The sequence below is a fragment of the Solanum lycopersicum genome, chromosome 1, assembly GCF_036512215.1.
Source record: "Solanum lycopersicum chromosome 1, SLM_r2.1".
Classification (NCBI taxonomy): domain Eukaryota; kingdom Viridiplantae; phylum Streptophyta; class Magnoliopsida; order Solanales; family Solanaceae; genus Solanum; species Solanum lycopersicum.
In genome coordinates this window covers 20,007,427-20,022,027 of record NC_090800.1, presented here as the reverse complement: position 1 = coordinate 20,022,027, position 14,601 = coordinate 20,007,427, and the positions used below count along the sequence as shown (strand labels likewise).

The 14,601-nt window shown below is 40.8% G+C and overlaps 1 protein-coding gene across 1 annotated transcript; it reads right to left on the bottom strand.

The window, feature by feature from the left end:
- Window positions 1-822: 822 nt before the first annotated feature.
- LOC104645969 (uncharacterized) lies at window positions 823-1,743 on the bottom strand. Its single transcript, XM_010318906.1, has one exon. The coding sequence runs from the start codon at window positions 1,741-1,743 to the stop codon at window positions 823-825; it is 921 nt and encodes a 306-aa protein (XP_010317208.1).
- Between the last annotated feature and the right edge of the window lie 12,858 nt (window positions 1,744-14,601).

The following is a 14,601-nucleotide window of genomic DNA, read 5'->3' as shown; positions in this document are numbered from 1 at the left end:
AAGTGGGTTATTTGTCACATTGGGAGTGTTTAGATCATCTGTCACAATAACAACTCCATGCTCGATCAGCTTCTCTATTGCTCCCTTCAAGGTCCAACAATTATCAGTGTTGTGTCCTGGGGCTCCTGAATGGTATTCACATCTTTCATTGGCTTGGAAACCTGGAGCATTTGGATTCAGACGATGTGGTGGGATGCACTCAATCGCTCCTATCTTTCTTAACTTCTGAAACAAGCTGGAGTACGACTTCTCTAATGGAGTGAATTTCTTTTTCTGTGCTTGATCTTGAGCATAATTCCGCATAAGAGGAGAGTTGTAAGGTACCTGATAGGGTGGCCGTTGTGGGAGAAAGTTTCCTTGAGATGGGGCCTAAAAATATGGGCGATTGGGAGGATGCACATATGACTGAGCATTTAAGACCGTGTACGGAGATGGAGATACTGGATATTGAAGAGCATAAGGGTAGTAATGCTGAGGATAGCTAAGTTGTCCCTGAACTGATGTGTAAGGACAATTAGACTTTCTCTGAGCTCCTCTTGACCCTAATGCCAATGAAATAACTTCCTCTTTCCTTTTACGATTTCCAAAACTTGTTGAACCACCTTGAATGGCCTGTGTGGTAGCTTTGATTGTTGCCTGGCTCACGATCCTTCCTGTTTTGAGACCACTTTCGACCATTTCCCCATTTTTGATTACTGTGTGAAACGGTCTTCGCATTGCGGCTGTGAGGTGGTGGAAGTAGTCAGGATCTTGAGCCTCTATAAAGATATCAACCAATTCTTGCTCATTTAATGGGGGCTTAACTCGGGCTGCTTGTTCCCTCTATTTGATAGCATATTCTCTGAAGCTTTCACTTGGTTTTTTTCTTGTATTGGAGAATGTATTACGATCTGGCATAATGTCGACATTGTACTGAAATTGTCTAACAAAATCTTGAGCCATATCATCCCATATGTGCCAGTGGGAAATCTCTTGACCTATAAACCATTCTGAGGCAACACCAGTCAGGCTTTCACCAAAATAAGCCATGAGCAATTCTTCTTTACCCCTTGCACCCCGAAGTTGATTACAGTATCTCTTAAGGTGGGCTATGGGATCACCGTGTCCATCATACTTATCAAACTTAGGGGTTTTGAACCCAGGTGGCAGGTGGACATTTGGGAACATACACAAGTCTTTGAATGCGACACTTTTGTGCCCTCCTAACTCTTGCATGCCCTTCATGTGTTGCTCGATGCTTTTCATTTTTTTCAACATTTCTTCTTGCTCTGAGCCTGGAGTGGGCCTCTCAACATCAATAGGGGAGCCGAATTGAACAGATTTAGGGCCCCCAAATTCTATCCCAGGAGTATAGTACTGCTTCGGATGAGTGGTGAACTGTCCGTCTTGAGCTGTTCTTTGCGTCACAGTCGGTTGTGGGAGTGTATAGACCGGTGCAGCTGTTGTGACAGTGGGAGTATTCCTAAATGACATGCCTTGAGGACGTGTTATTGATGGCCCGGCCCTACAATTATCAAATGGACCACACCCTGGAGAGAAGAAAGGTTCTGATATTGGGACCTGAGAAGATGAAGATCGAATACTAGTGATCTCAGGAAAACCAGGAATAGACGTTGGTGGTTCTTGTCCATTGGCCCAGTCTTGCCACAATTGTGCCATAATATTTCTCAGCGTCCGATTTTCTTCAACTTTGACTGTCTCTCTTGTTGTTGAATCAATTGGAGTGTCCGTTGGATTCACCATAGTTTTAGTATTGGTTGTCATTGACGCTCTTACCTTAGACCTGGTAAAGTACGGGTGCTCTGCCAGTTTACCACAAACCTAACCACCGAAAGCTAACTAGAGTTGATGTGAAATGAACAAACTTGTTAGGGGTTAGACAATTTTATAAATCAATCACACACTTATTAATCACATAGTAACATGGGTTCAGAAGGTCATTGTTTCATCCCATTTTTGCTTTGCTTATTGTCCTTTTTTTTTTCTTTTTTTTTAGAAAAAAGAAAAAGGTTTTGAAAAATAAATTCTGATCGGACCCTTTGGAGGTTTCCTATGTATCATGTTACTGCATGAATCAGATCATTAAGTAGTTCAAAAATTTAGACAACTCAAAAAGATTAATTTGGAATTCATTCACCAAAACTTCAAGAAAACAACAAAATCAAAAGGTTTAAACACAACCAGGATCAACATAATATCATTCAAAACCAAGTCTTTCAACAAACAAAATGAAACGAACAACAAAAACAACTAAAACTTCTCTTCAATCTTCATCACTTTCTTGGGGATTTCTTTTTCCTCCCAATGTCTCATACAAATTCAGCAACACCTTCGGCAAATGGGAACAATGATCCGTGTTTTCTCAGCCACTTCTTGGTCATTCATATGGCGCTGATTTTTAATAACATAGGAGGTTTGCTCTGCCAGTTGATGAACTTGAAGTCTAGCCCTTCCCATGTTTTGATGACAGTCATTTAACAAAGCCCGATGATTACCCAGATTATTCCTCAAGAGGGCCTCTCGCCCTTCTGCTGCTTCAAGTTGATGGCGTAGTGTTGCTCTCTCGATGATCAAATGTCTTTGCCCCTCTTCGATATCCAACATAGTGACTGATTTTTCTCTTACATTCTTCTAACTAATGCATCCAACATGATCTTTCTTTCTCGAATTTTTCCTTATGGCGCTTAAGTTCTCCCTTTTGATAGTGCACGACCTCTTCGGATGCCACTAAGTCCCTCTTCAATCGAGAGATCTCAAAACTCTGCTCTTTTTTTATCTTTCTTGCCAAGTGGATTCTACTATGCAATTCTTCCTCCAATCGGGCCAATCTTCCCTCTGCATGCTTCAATTCTCCTTCCATATCTTGCAACTCTAACTTGTGATTTTTTCCTCTTTGGACCTGTACTTCTTGCCGTGCAATGGTTGCTTTGTCCTTCTCCAACTCTTTTTTCAATTGTCTTATAATATGTTGATCTCTTCTTTTTCTGCGGGAACCTTCGGGAGTGTCACCAAATGTCATTGGATCACGAAACCACGATAGGTACCCAGGAACCACCTTTCCTTTATCCTTCTCCACAACCATTTCGCTTAGCTCAAAAATAATACTCCCGTACCAAATCTTCATAATCTCTTCACTATTAAAAACAAAAACTGGTGGAGTGTCATATGCAAACCTACTCATATCATCGTTAGGTGGGATTTCTTGAACTCTGGCTAGTTGACGCATAACCCGAAGTGGGGCATATGGTTGAACACCTCTAAGAACAATCAGCACAAGAAATGAGATACCACTAGACATGCAAATGATATCCTTAGCTGGGAACCAGTAATAATTCCACACTATTTCATCAGATGTGATCACTGCAAGTTTTTCTTCACACGCTATTATTCCTTTTGGAAAATCAATTTTGGATTCCCTTTCCTTATGAGAGGAAACATAGTTGCACCAATCTGGAGTAAACCTAGGCGCACGATCATGATGATAAAGGTGTTCCAAAAACCATATTTGGAGCAAAATATTACAGCCTTCAAAGTACATTTCCCCACTTAAACATTTAGTTAATGCACAAAACATATCTGTTAGGATCATAGGAATAATAGTTGGATTTTCCATTGTGGTCAACGCCTTCACAACACCAGCCAGATGAATGTCAATATGCTTGTCCCTTTTGGGGAAAATAATGAGCCCCAAAAATGCGACCATAAAAACAAAACATCCATTTGCCTTCCAAGCTTCTTCACCCCCTTGATTACTCAACTGGTTCCGATAGTTCTTGAAACCATCCCTTTGACCGTATCTCTGGTATAGAAAGTCTAAAGTGACCCACCCATTTTTCAAATTCTCTTTCTCTATTTGATTAATTTTGAGCAGTTCCAGAAATTTTTTGGCATCAACATGTTATGGAATTATGGGTCTTTTATTGCGTAGATCAGCACCTCGAAAAGTAGACCCCTTCCCCATGAAGCCAACAACTTCTTCCAAAGTTGGTGTCATCTCACAGTCAGAAAAACAAAATAAATTATTTTTTGGATCCCAAAAAGGAATCAATGCCTCGACCACATCCCTTTTAGGGTCAATCTCCATAAGATGCACTAAATGCCCCAAGTGTTCCTTTACTCTTTTTTTCTCGTGACTTCCCATGTCTGTCCACCATTGCCATAAATCTTTTGGTATAGTATCTACAATCATGAACTCTGGAATTTCTTCGCTTCTAGGCATTTTTGAACCTTATCCTTTTGTCGATGGTGCCCTTTGTATCTTTAAATAGAATCCAATAAAGGTTTTTATGACAAACTCTAACAGAGTAAAAGAAAAGATTTATTTTTAAGAAAATAAAATAAGACACCAATTTTTTACAAACACCGAACCCTTGAAAGGATGCCTATGTATCTCTTTTTAGTGAGAATTAGGTGTGCGTAGTTCATAAAATAAAAACTTCTCTTGGAAAGACTACCCCTTTTATTTGACCCTTTTTTTAAAAAAAAAAGAAAAAAGGAAAATAAAAACTAAACACGCAAAGCTATTTTGAAGATGGTCAACAATGTCAAAGCCTTCTGAACCAACTATTTTTACAAGCAAATAAAATGAACATTTTGGTCTAACATGAATACATATCTTAATTCCGCTAGGTCAAATGTACATGATGAAAAAAACAACATACCAGAGACATTTCATCTAGGTTTAACATTTATGAAGGTGTCTAGACTGGCCTACTCGAGCGGACAACTCGAGTCGGGGAGGGTCAGCGTACTGGTAGCAGAGCTATTCTGGCTTAACAAGTGGTCCAACCCCGCCTAACCTGTGTAACAGCCTAGAATCAGGATCGTAACCGCACACTGACTCATCCTAGACAGAAGTCCTGTGGAGCGCAATCGCGCACACACAGTGTATGACAAAATTACAGAGACTCAAAGGGTGTGCGAGAGAAATAATTTATATATAATACAATATCAAAACGATAAATTGCTGAAATAACACAATTAGCATCCAAACATAAAATTTATCCAAATAAACAAAATAGACAAACAAAAAAGTTAATGTACAAAGCTCTAATTCTAAAAGAAGTGTTCCCCAGCGGAGTCGCCAAATCGTCACACCTCTTTTATTTATGTTTTAATTGTTGAGGATATGACGGGGGTTTTAACTATTTTTTAAAAAAAATTTCAGAGTCGCCACTTGAAATTGAGTTTTTTAGGTGTTTCAAGTCACCAGATAGTTCTTAATTTAAAATAAATACTTTTTTTTGTCTACGAAAAACAGAGATTGGATAAGAAATTTTATTGACTGGAGGGAAGGTATGAGGCACCCCCGAGTCCCGTGGTTCTAGCACGGTCGCTTTATTAACTATATTTGGCTAAAATAATTATTTATTTAATTTGGATAAAAGGGGGAAAAATTAATTACTATTTTTTTAAAAAAAACTAATTGGCCTAAGAGCGTAATCGCACACAAGACCCTTCTTTTTAGAAAAGAATACACATCAAGGATCATAACCGAACACATGATGGTATTTGAAGTTTTATTTTTAAAAAAAAAAAATACAATAATTAATCACTCAAATAAAATAACGATATGAATGGATAAAAGAAAATGGTGCAACATATAAACCAAGAAATGATTAGTTTTTATTTATTTATTATTATAAAAAAAATTCTAGCATTTATATTTATGGTTTTACCAAAAGAAAAAGAAATTTACTACTAGACAATGACAACAAAAGAAATTTTTTTTACAAAATTACAATTAAACACTCTTTTAAACTAATAATATACTAGTTTAAATTTTTTATTTTTTTTTATATACATATACTAGTTTAAGAATAGTCGTTTTGAGCAGCAGATTTTATTTCTGGAAAAACAGGCTGAGGCGACGGACCCCACGACGGACCGTCATGGGCACGACGGACCGTCGCAGGGTCTCGTTTCAAAACACTTAGAAAAACTGAAAATTGGGTACTGAAATCGACTCTCTGAACTTCGTAACGGAATGGCAGGATGGACCGTCACAGGTGTGACGGACCGTCACAGATTCTTCAGAGAAATTGAGTCTCTGAACTCTGTGACGGGCAGCAGGACGGACCGTCGCAGGCGCAACGGGTCGTCACAGACTGCAAAATCGCAGTCTGGGTCGGATTTCTTGATACGTTTTAAGGGACGTTTTTGACTATTCTTGCCTTAATTATAAAGTTAGTGGGTTAATGTTAATAAGTCTAATTACTTGGGGGTTAAAAGAGGTAACCTTAAGTTAATTAGTGGGGCATTATTGCCATCTTTTATCCTTAATTATACACTAATTACGGTAAAAGAAAGAGGGTTTGAATAAAGAAAATAGAAAGAACAAGAGAAAGAGAGAGAAAGTTGAACGAGAAAGAGGAGAAACGAAGAGGACACAAAGCTTTGGGAATTTGCTTGCTTGATTTCTAATCTTCGGTGGAGGTAGGTTATGGTTTCATGCTTTCATAGTAAACTCTTAATAGAGAGTGATATGTATTGGTAGTATTGTAAAACCGTGCTATGTGCTTAATTGTATGCATGCATGAACGTGATTATATAATTGTGATTATATTAAGCATGATGAAGCTATTGAATCCCAAATCTTGATAAAAACCTAATCTCTTGTTAATGATGATGCCTTGATATAAAAGAAGGCTTGATGAACTAAAGTAATGAGATTGATGATGCCTTGGTGAGAAAGAAGGCTTGATGAATTGATAGAAAGAGATTAGGGGACCGGGTGTCACGAACCGACACGTAGAATTAGGGGATCGGATGTCACGAACCGACACGTAGAATTAGGCGATCGGGTGTCACGAACCGACACGTAGATTTAGGGGATCGGGTGTCACGAACTGACACGTAGAATTAGGGGATCGGGTATCACGAACCGACACATAGATTTAGGGGATCGGAGTGTCACGTACCGACACAAGAGGATTAATGAAAATGAGGGAGCGGAGTGTCACGTACCGACACAAGAGAAATAAAGATAATGAATCTTGAAAGATGTTAATATGCTCAATCTAAAGAACATAATTCCCAAATGAGTATGGTATTGAGGCTTGAGTCCTCATGTGTGAACTTGATGGTAATTGTTAATGATATAGTATTTGTTGTTGCTACATGTTGAGTATCATAGTTGATTTTATGATATTACTTGGTATATATTGATTTCTATTTTGAGTTGGCCGATGATATCTACTCAGTACCCGTGTTTTGTACTGACCCCTACTTTTATGTTCTCTTCTTGTTTAATGGTGGAGTGCAGCAAACGTGCCATCGTCTTCAACTCAACAGTAATTCAAGCCAGTCTTACTACATCGGAAATTCAGGGTGAGCTAACGCTTCTAGCTTGGACTGGATCTTCTTCTTCAAGTCTTGATGCCTTGAACTTCCGGCATGGACTAGCTTCTTATGTATTTTTAGCTTTTAGAATACTCTTAGTTTAGTCGTTTGATCGTAGATGTTCTTGTGATGATGACTTCCAAATTTTGGGGATAATAATAGTTCTTGATTTTATTAATGAGTTTAAGTCTTCCACATTACTTTATGTTGATATTACATTGAAATGTTAAGATTTAGATTGGTTGGTTCGGTCACATAGGAGGGTAAGTGTGGGTGCCAGTCGCGGCCCGGATTTGGGTCGTGACAAACTTGGTATCAGAGCATTAGGTTCGTTGGTCTCATCACACAAGAACAGGTCTAGTAGAGTCTTAAGGAACGGTAGGGGGACGCCTTTACTTTTCCTTGAGAGGCTATAAGACTTTAGGAAAATTTCACTCTTTCATTCTTTCTTTCGTGCTACTACTTGAGTCCAATTGGTATCTAGGCGATACGAATTGGTATCTGACCATCTTCACTCTCTTTCGCAGATGGTTAGAACTAGAGCAACAACTACGCCAACACCAACACCGGCCAGACAAGAAACAACTGAGCCAGCCATTGGGGCTGTGGCTCGAGGAAGAACAGCGGCAAGGGGCCGTGGTAGAGGTCGTGGGAGGACGTCCTCTAGGGGAAGAGGACAAGCACCTAGCCCATCTGATACTAGGGCAGTGACTCCTCCACCAACTGAGGAAGTAATAAGAGAAGGGGAGGATGGGGAAACTGAACAAGTGCAGAATGAGGGATTGTCACCCCAACCTACCCCAGAGATGATCAATCAGGTTCTCGCCTATCTCAGTGGGTTGTCTGATAAAGGTCAGGCACCTCCAGTGTTTTCTGCGCCAACACCTCCGGTTTCAGAAGTACAACATGCAGCCACTATGGCTCCTCGTGTGGAGGCCTCATTGGACATAGGCACATTTCCACGTCTGACTACTGGGCCTATAATGACAAATGATCAGCATGAACTTTTCAGTAAGTTCTTGAAATTGAAACCTCCGGTCTTCAAGGGTGCTGAATCGGAGGATGCTTATGATTTTCTGGTTGACTGTCACGAGCTACTACACAAGATGGGTATAGTAGAACGGTTTGGTGTGGAGTTTGTGACTTATCAGTTTCAAGGGAACGCCAAAATGTGGTGGCGGTCACATATTGAGTGTCAACCAACAGAGGCACCACCTATGACTTGGGCCTCATTCTCTAGCTTGTTTATGGAGAAGTATATCCCCCGAACTTCGAGGGATAGGAAAAGGGATGAGTTCTTGAGCCTAGAGCAAGGTAGGATGTCGGTCAATGCATATGAGGCTAAGTTTCGTGCATTATCCAGATATGCCACGCAACTTTGTTTCAGTCCACAAGAGAGGATTCGCCGGTTTGTGAAGGGGTTGAGATCAGAGTTGCGGATTTCGGCCTTACAGGTAGCGGCTACAACAAAATCCTTCCAAGAAGTGGTAGACTTCGTGATAGAGGTGGAAAGAGTGAAGCCCGATGAATTCACCTCGACATCGACATCAAAAAGGTTTCGAAAGGGAGGTGAGTTTAATGGTTCTTACTCTAGAGGACAGGGTTCCGGAGGTTACTCAGTTCGATCAATTCAGTCTTCACTACAGACTGTAGTTGGGGGTCCACCTCAGACTGGTCAACACTTCTCTGAGAGACCTATGCTTGACTCCAGAGAGTGTTATGGATGTGGGGAGACTGGACATATTAGGAGGAATTGTCCAAAACAGAGTTATAGACCCCCAATGGCTAGAGGAAGAGGTGGTCATGGTAGAGGCCGTTATTCTGGAGGACGTGGTGGTCGAGGTAATGGTGGTCACCAAAATGGTCGAGGTGATGGGCAAACTGGAGCCACTACATCACAACATGGTAGGGGCAATGGACAGACAAACGATAGGGCCCATTGTTACGCTTTCCCTGGGCGGTCTGAAGCAGAGGCATCTGATGCTGTCATCACAGGTAATCTTCTGGTTTGTGATTGCATGGCTTCTGTATGGTTTGATCCTGGATCCACATTTTCTTATGTATCTTCCTCATTTGCTAATGGTCTAAATTTACATTGTGAATTACTAGATATGCCTATTAGTGTTTCTACTCCGGTAGGTGAGTCTGTGGTAGTTGAAAAGGTGTATAGGTCTTGTTTGGTGAACTTTGTGGGGAGCAACACTTATGTAGATTTGGTTATCTTAGAAATGGATGATTTTGATGTAATTCTGGGTATGACTTGGCTTTCTCCGCAATTTGCGATTTTGGATTGTAATGCTAAAACGGTGACGTTAGCCAAGCCTGGGACAGATCCGTTAGTGTGGGAGGGTGACTACACTTCCAATCTGGTGCGTATCATCTCCTTTCTTCGTGCTAAGAAAATGGTTAGTAAAGTGTGTTTAGCTTTCTTGGCACATCTCAAGGATGACACTACCCAAGTACCTTCGATTGAGTCGGTTTCGGTAGTCCACGAGTTTTTGGATGTGTTCCCTGCAGATCTTCCTGGTATGCCACCAGATAGGGATATTGACTTCTGTATCGATCTTGAACCGGGTACTCGCCCCATTTCGATACCCCCTTATAGAATGGCTCCCGCGGAGTTAAGAGAGTTAAAAGCTCAACTTCAAGAGTTGTTAAACAAAGGCTTTATTAGACCAAGTGCATCTCCTTGGGGTGCTCCGGTTTTGTTTGTAAATAAGAAGGATGGGAGTTTTCGAATGTGTATAGACTACAGACAACTAAACAAGGTAACCATAAAGAACAAGTATCCTCTTCCCCGCATTGATGACTTGTTCAATCAGTTACAAGGTGCTTGTGTCTTCTCTAAGATTGACTTGAGATCCGGTTATCATCAATTGAAAATACGGGCAACGGATGTGCCAAAGACTGCTTTTCGAACGAGGTATGGGCATTACGAATTTGTAGTGATGTCTTTTGGTCTTACGAATGCCCCTGCCGCGTTCATGAGCTTGAGGAACGGGATTTTTAAGCCATATTTGGACCTCTTCGTGATCGTATTTATTGATGATATATTGGTATACTCAAAGAGCAAGAAGGAACATGAAGAGCATTTGAGAATGGTATTGGAAATGTTGAGGGAGAAAAAGCTTTATGCCAAGTTCTCTAAGTGTGAGTTTTGGCTAGATGCAGTGTCCTTCTTGGGGCACGTGGTTTCTAAGGATGGAGTGATGGTGGATCCTTCTAAGATTGAGACAGTAAATAATTGGGTAAGACCCACTAATGTGTCAGAAATAAGGAGCTTTGTTGGGTTAGCTAGCTACTACCGCCGATTTGTCAAGGGATTCTCTTCCATTGCTTCCCAACTGACGAACTTGACTAAGCAAAATGTTCCATTTGTATGGTCGGATGAGTGTGAGGAAAGCTTTCAGAAGCTCAAGACTTTGTTGACTACCGCACCCATTCTCACCTAGCCAGTAGAGGGTAAGAACTTCATTGTTTATCGTGATGCATCCTATTCGGGTTTGGGTGCAGTGCTAATGCAAGAGAAGAATGTGATTGCTTATGCTTCAAGACAATTAAAAGCACATGAACGTAACTATCCAACTCATGATTTGGAATTGGCTGCGGTAGTGTTTGCATTAAAGCAATGGAGACACTATTTATATGGGTTAAGTGTGAGATCTATACAGATCATCGTAGCCTACAGTATGTCTTTACTCAGAAAGATTTGAACTTGAGACAGAGGAGATGGATGGAACTACTGAAGGACTACGACATCACTATTTTGTATCATCCGCGGAAGGCGAATGTTGTAGCAGATGCTTTAAGTAGAAAGGTGGGAAGCATGGGAAGTCTAGCTCACTTGCAAGCTTCTAGACGCCCACTGGCTAGAGAGGTTCAGACTCTAGCTAATGACATGATGAGATTAGAAGTAAATGAGAAGGGAGGATTGTTGGCTTTTGTGGAGGCAAGATCTTCCTTTCTTGACAAGATTAAGGGAAAACAGTTTGATGATGAGAAACTAAGGCAAATCCAAGATAAAGTATTGCGAGGGGAGGCTAAGGAAGCACAAATCGATGAGGAAGGTGTTTTGAGAATCAAGGGAAGGGTATGTGTACCCCGCGTCGATGATTTGATCAACACTATTCTGACAGAGGCTCATAGTTCAAGGTATTCTATACATCCGGGTGCAACCAAGATGTATCGTGACCTAAAACAACACTTTTGGTGGAGCAGAATGAAGCGTGATATTGTTGACTTTATTGCCAAGTGTCCAAACTGTCAAAAAGTAAAGTATGAACACCAAAGGCCCGGAGGAACACTTCAGAGAATGCCAATTCCGGAATGGAAGTGGGAAAGAATTGCAATGGACTTTGTGGTTGGTCTTCCAAGGACAATGGGTAAGTATGACTCCATTTGGGTGATTGTTGATAGGTTAACTAAATCTGCTCATTTCATTCCGATAAAGGTGACTTACAATGCAGAGAAGTTAGCCAAGATCTATATCTCAGAAATCGTTCGATTGCATGGGATTCCACTATCCATCATATCAGATAGAGGTACGCAGTTTACTTCTAAGTTTTGGAAAACATTGCAGGCGGAATTGGGTACTAGGTTGGACCTTAGTACTGCGTTCCATCCTCAGACCGATGGTCAGTCTGAAAGGACGATTCAAGTGTTGGAGGATATGCTTCGTACATGTGTGATAGAGTTTGGTGGCCATTGGGATAGCTTCCTACCCTTAGCGGAGTTTTCATACAATAATAGCTATCACTCAAGTATTGATATGGCCCCATTTGAAGCATTGTATGGGAGGAGATGTAGGTCTCCCATTGGTTGGTTTGATGCATTCGAGGTTAGACCTTGGGGTACTGACCTTTTGAGGGATTCGATAGAGAAAGTGAAGTCTATTCAAGAAAAGCTTCTAGCGGCGCAAAGTAGACAAAAAGAATATGCAGATCGAAAGGTTAGAGACTTAGAGTTCATGGAAGGTGAACAAGTCTTGTTGAAGGTTTCGCCCATGAAAGGGGTGATGCTGTTTGGAAAAAGGGGTAAGCTAAGTCCAAGGTACATTGGTCCCTTTGAAGTACTTAAGCGAGTAGGAGAGGTGGCTTATGAGTTAGCCTTGCCTCCAGGGCTGTCCGGAGTACATCCGGTATTCCATGTGTCGATGTTGAAAAGATACCATGGGGATGGGAACTACATTATCCGTTGGGATTCAGTTTTGCTTGATGAGAACTTGTCTTATGAGGAGGAGCCTGTTGCTATTTTAGATAGAGAAGTTCGCAAGTTGAGGTCAAGAGAGATTGCATCCATCAAGGTGCAATGGAAGAATCGACCCGTTGAAGAAGCCACTTGGGAGAAGGAGGCGGATATGCGAGAAAAATACCCACATCTGTTTACAGATTCAGGTACTCCTTTTCGCCCTTGTTTTCCTTCTTGTGATCGTTCGGGGACGAACGATGGGTAAATTGGTATCTATTATAACGACCTGTTTAGTCATTTTGAGCAGCAGATTTTATTTCTGGAAAAACAGGCTGAGGCGACGGACCCCACGACGGACCGTCATGGGCACGACGGACCGTCGCAGGGTCTCGTTTCAAAACACTTAGAAAAACTGAAAATTGGGTACTGAAATCGACTCTCTGAACTTCGTAACGGAATGGCAGGACGGACCGTCACAGGTGTGACGGACCGTCACAGATTCTTCAGAGAAATTGAGTCTCTGAACTCTGTGACGGGCAGCAGGACGGACCGTCGCAAGCGCGACGGGTCGTCACAGACTGCGAAATCCCAGTCTGGGTCAGATTTCTTGATACGTTTTAAGGGACGTTTTTGACTATTCTTGCCTTAATTATAAAGTTAGTGGGTTAATGTTAATAAGTCTAATTACTTGGGGGTTAAAAGAGGTAACCTTAAGTTAATTAGTGGGGCATTATTGCCATCTTTTATCCTTAATTATACACTAATTAGGGTAAAAGAAAGAGGGTTTGAATAAAGAAAATAGAAAGAACAAGAGAAAGAGAGAGAAAGTTGAACGAGAAAGAGGAGAAACGAAGAGGACACAAAGCTTTGGGAATTTGCTTGCTTGATTTCTAATCTTCGGTGGAGGTAGGTTATGGTTTTCATGCTTTCATAGTAAACTCTTAATAGAGAGTGATATGTATTGGTAGTATTGTAAAACCCTGCTATGTGCTTAATTGTATGCATGCATGAACGTGATTATATAATTGTGATTATATTAAGCATGATGAAGCTATTGAATCCCAAATCTTGATAAAAACCTAATCTCTTGTTAATGATGATGTCTTGATATAAAAGAAGGCTTGATGAACTAAAGTAATGAGATTGATGATGCCTTGGTGAGAAAGAAGGCTTGATGAATTGATCGAAAGAGATTAGGGGATCGGGTGTCACGAACCGACACGTAGAATTAGGGGATTGGGTGTCACGAACCGACATGTAGAATTAGGGGATCGGGTGTCACGAACCGACACGTAGATTTAGGGGATCGGGTGTCACGAACCGACACGTAGATTTAGGGGATCGGGTGTCACGAACCGACACGTAGAATTAGGGGATCGGGTGTCACGAACCGACACGTAGATTTAGGGGATCGGAGTGTCACGTACCGACACAAGAGGATTAATGAAAATGAGGGAGCGGAGTGTCACGTACCGACACAAGAGAAATAAAGATAATGAATCTTGAAAGATGTTAATATGCTCAATCTAAAGAACATAATTCCCAAATGAGTATGGTATTGAGGCTTGAGTCCTCATGTGTGAACTTGATGGTAATTGTTAATGATATAGTATTTGTTGTTGCTACATGTTGAGTATCATAGTTGATTTTATGATATTACTTGGTATATATTGATTTCTATTTTGAGTTGGCCGATGATATCTACTCAGTACCCGTGTTTTGTACTGACCCCTACTTTTATGTTCTCTTCTTGTTTAATGGTGGAGTGCAGCAAACGTGCCATCGTCTTCAACTCAACAGTAATTCAAGCCAGTCTTACTACATCGGAAATTCAGGGTGAGCTAACGCTTCTAGCTTGGACTGGATCTTCTTCTTCAAGTCTTGATGCCTTGAACTTCCAGCATGGACTAGCTTCTTATGTATTTTTAGCTTTTAGAATACTCTTAGTTTAGTCGTTTGATCGTAGATGTTCTTGTGATGATGACTTCCAGATTTTGGGGATAATAATAGTTATTGATTTTATTAATGAGTTTAAGTCTTCTGCATTACTTTATGTTGATATTACATTGGAAT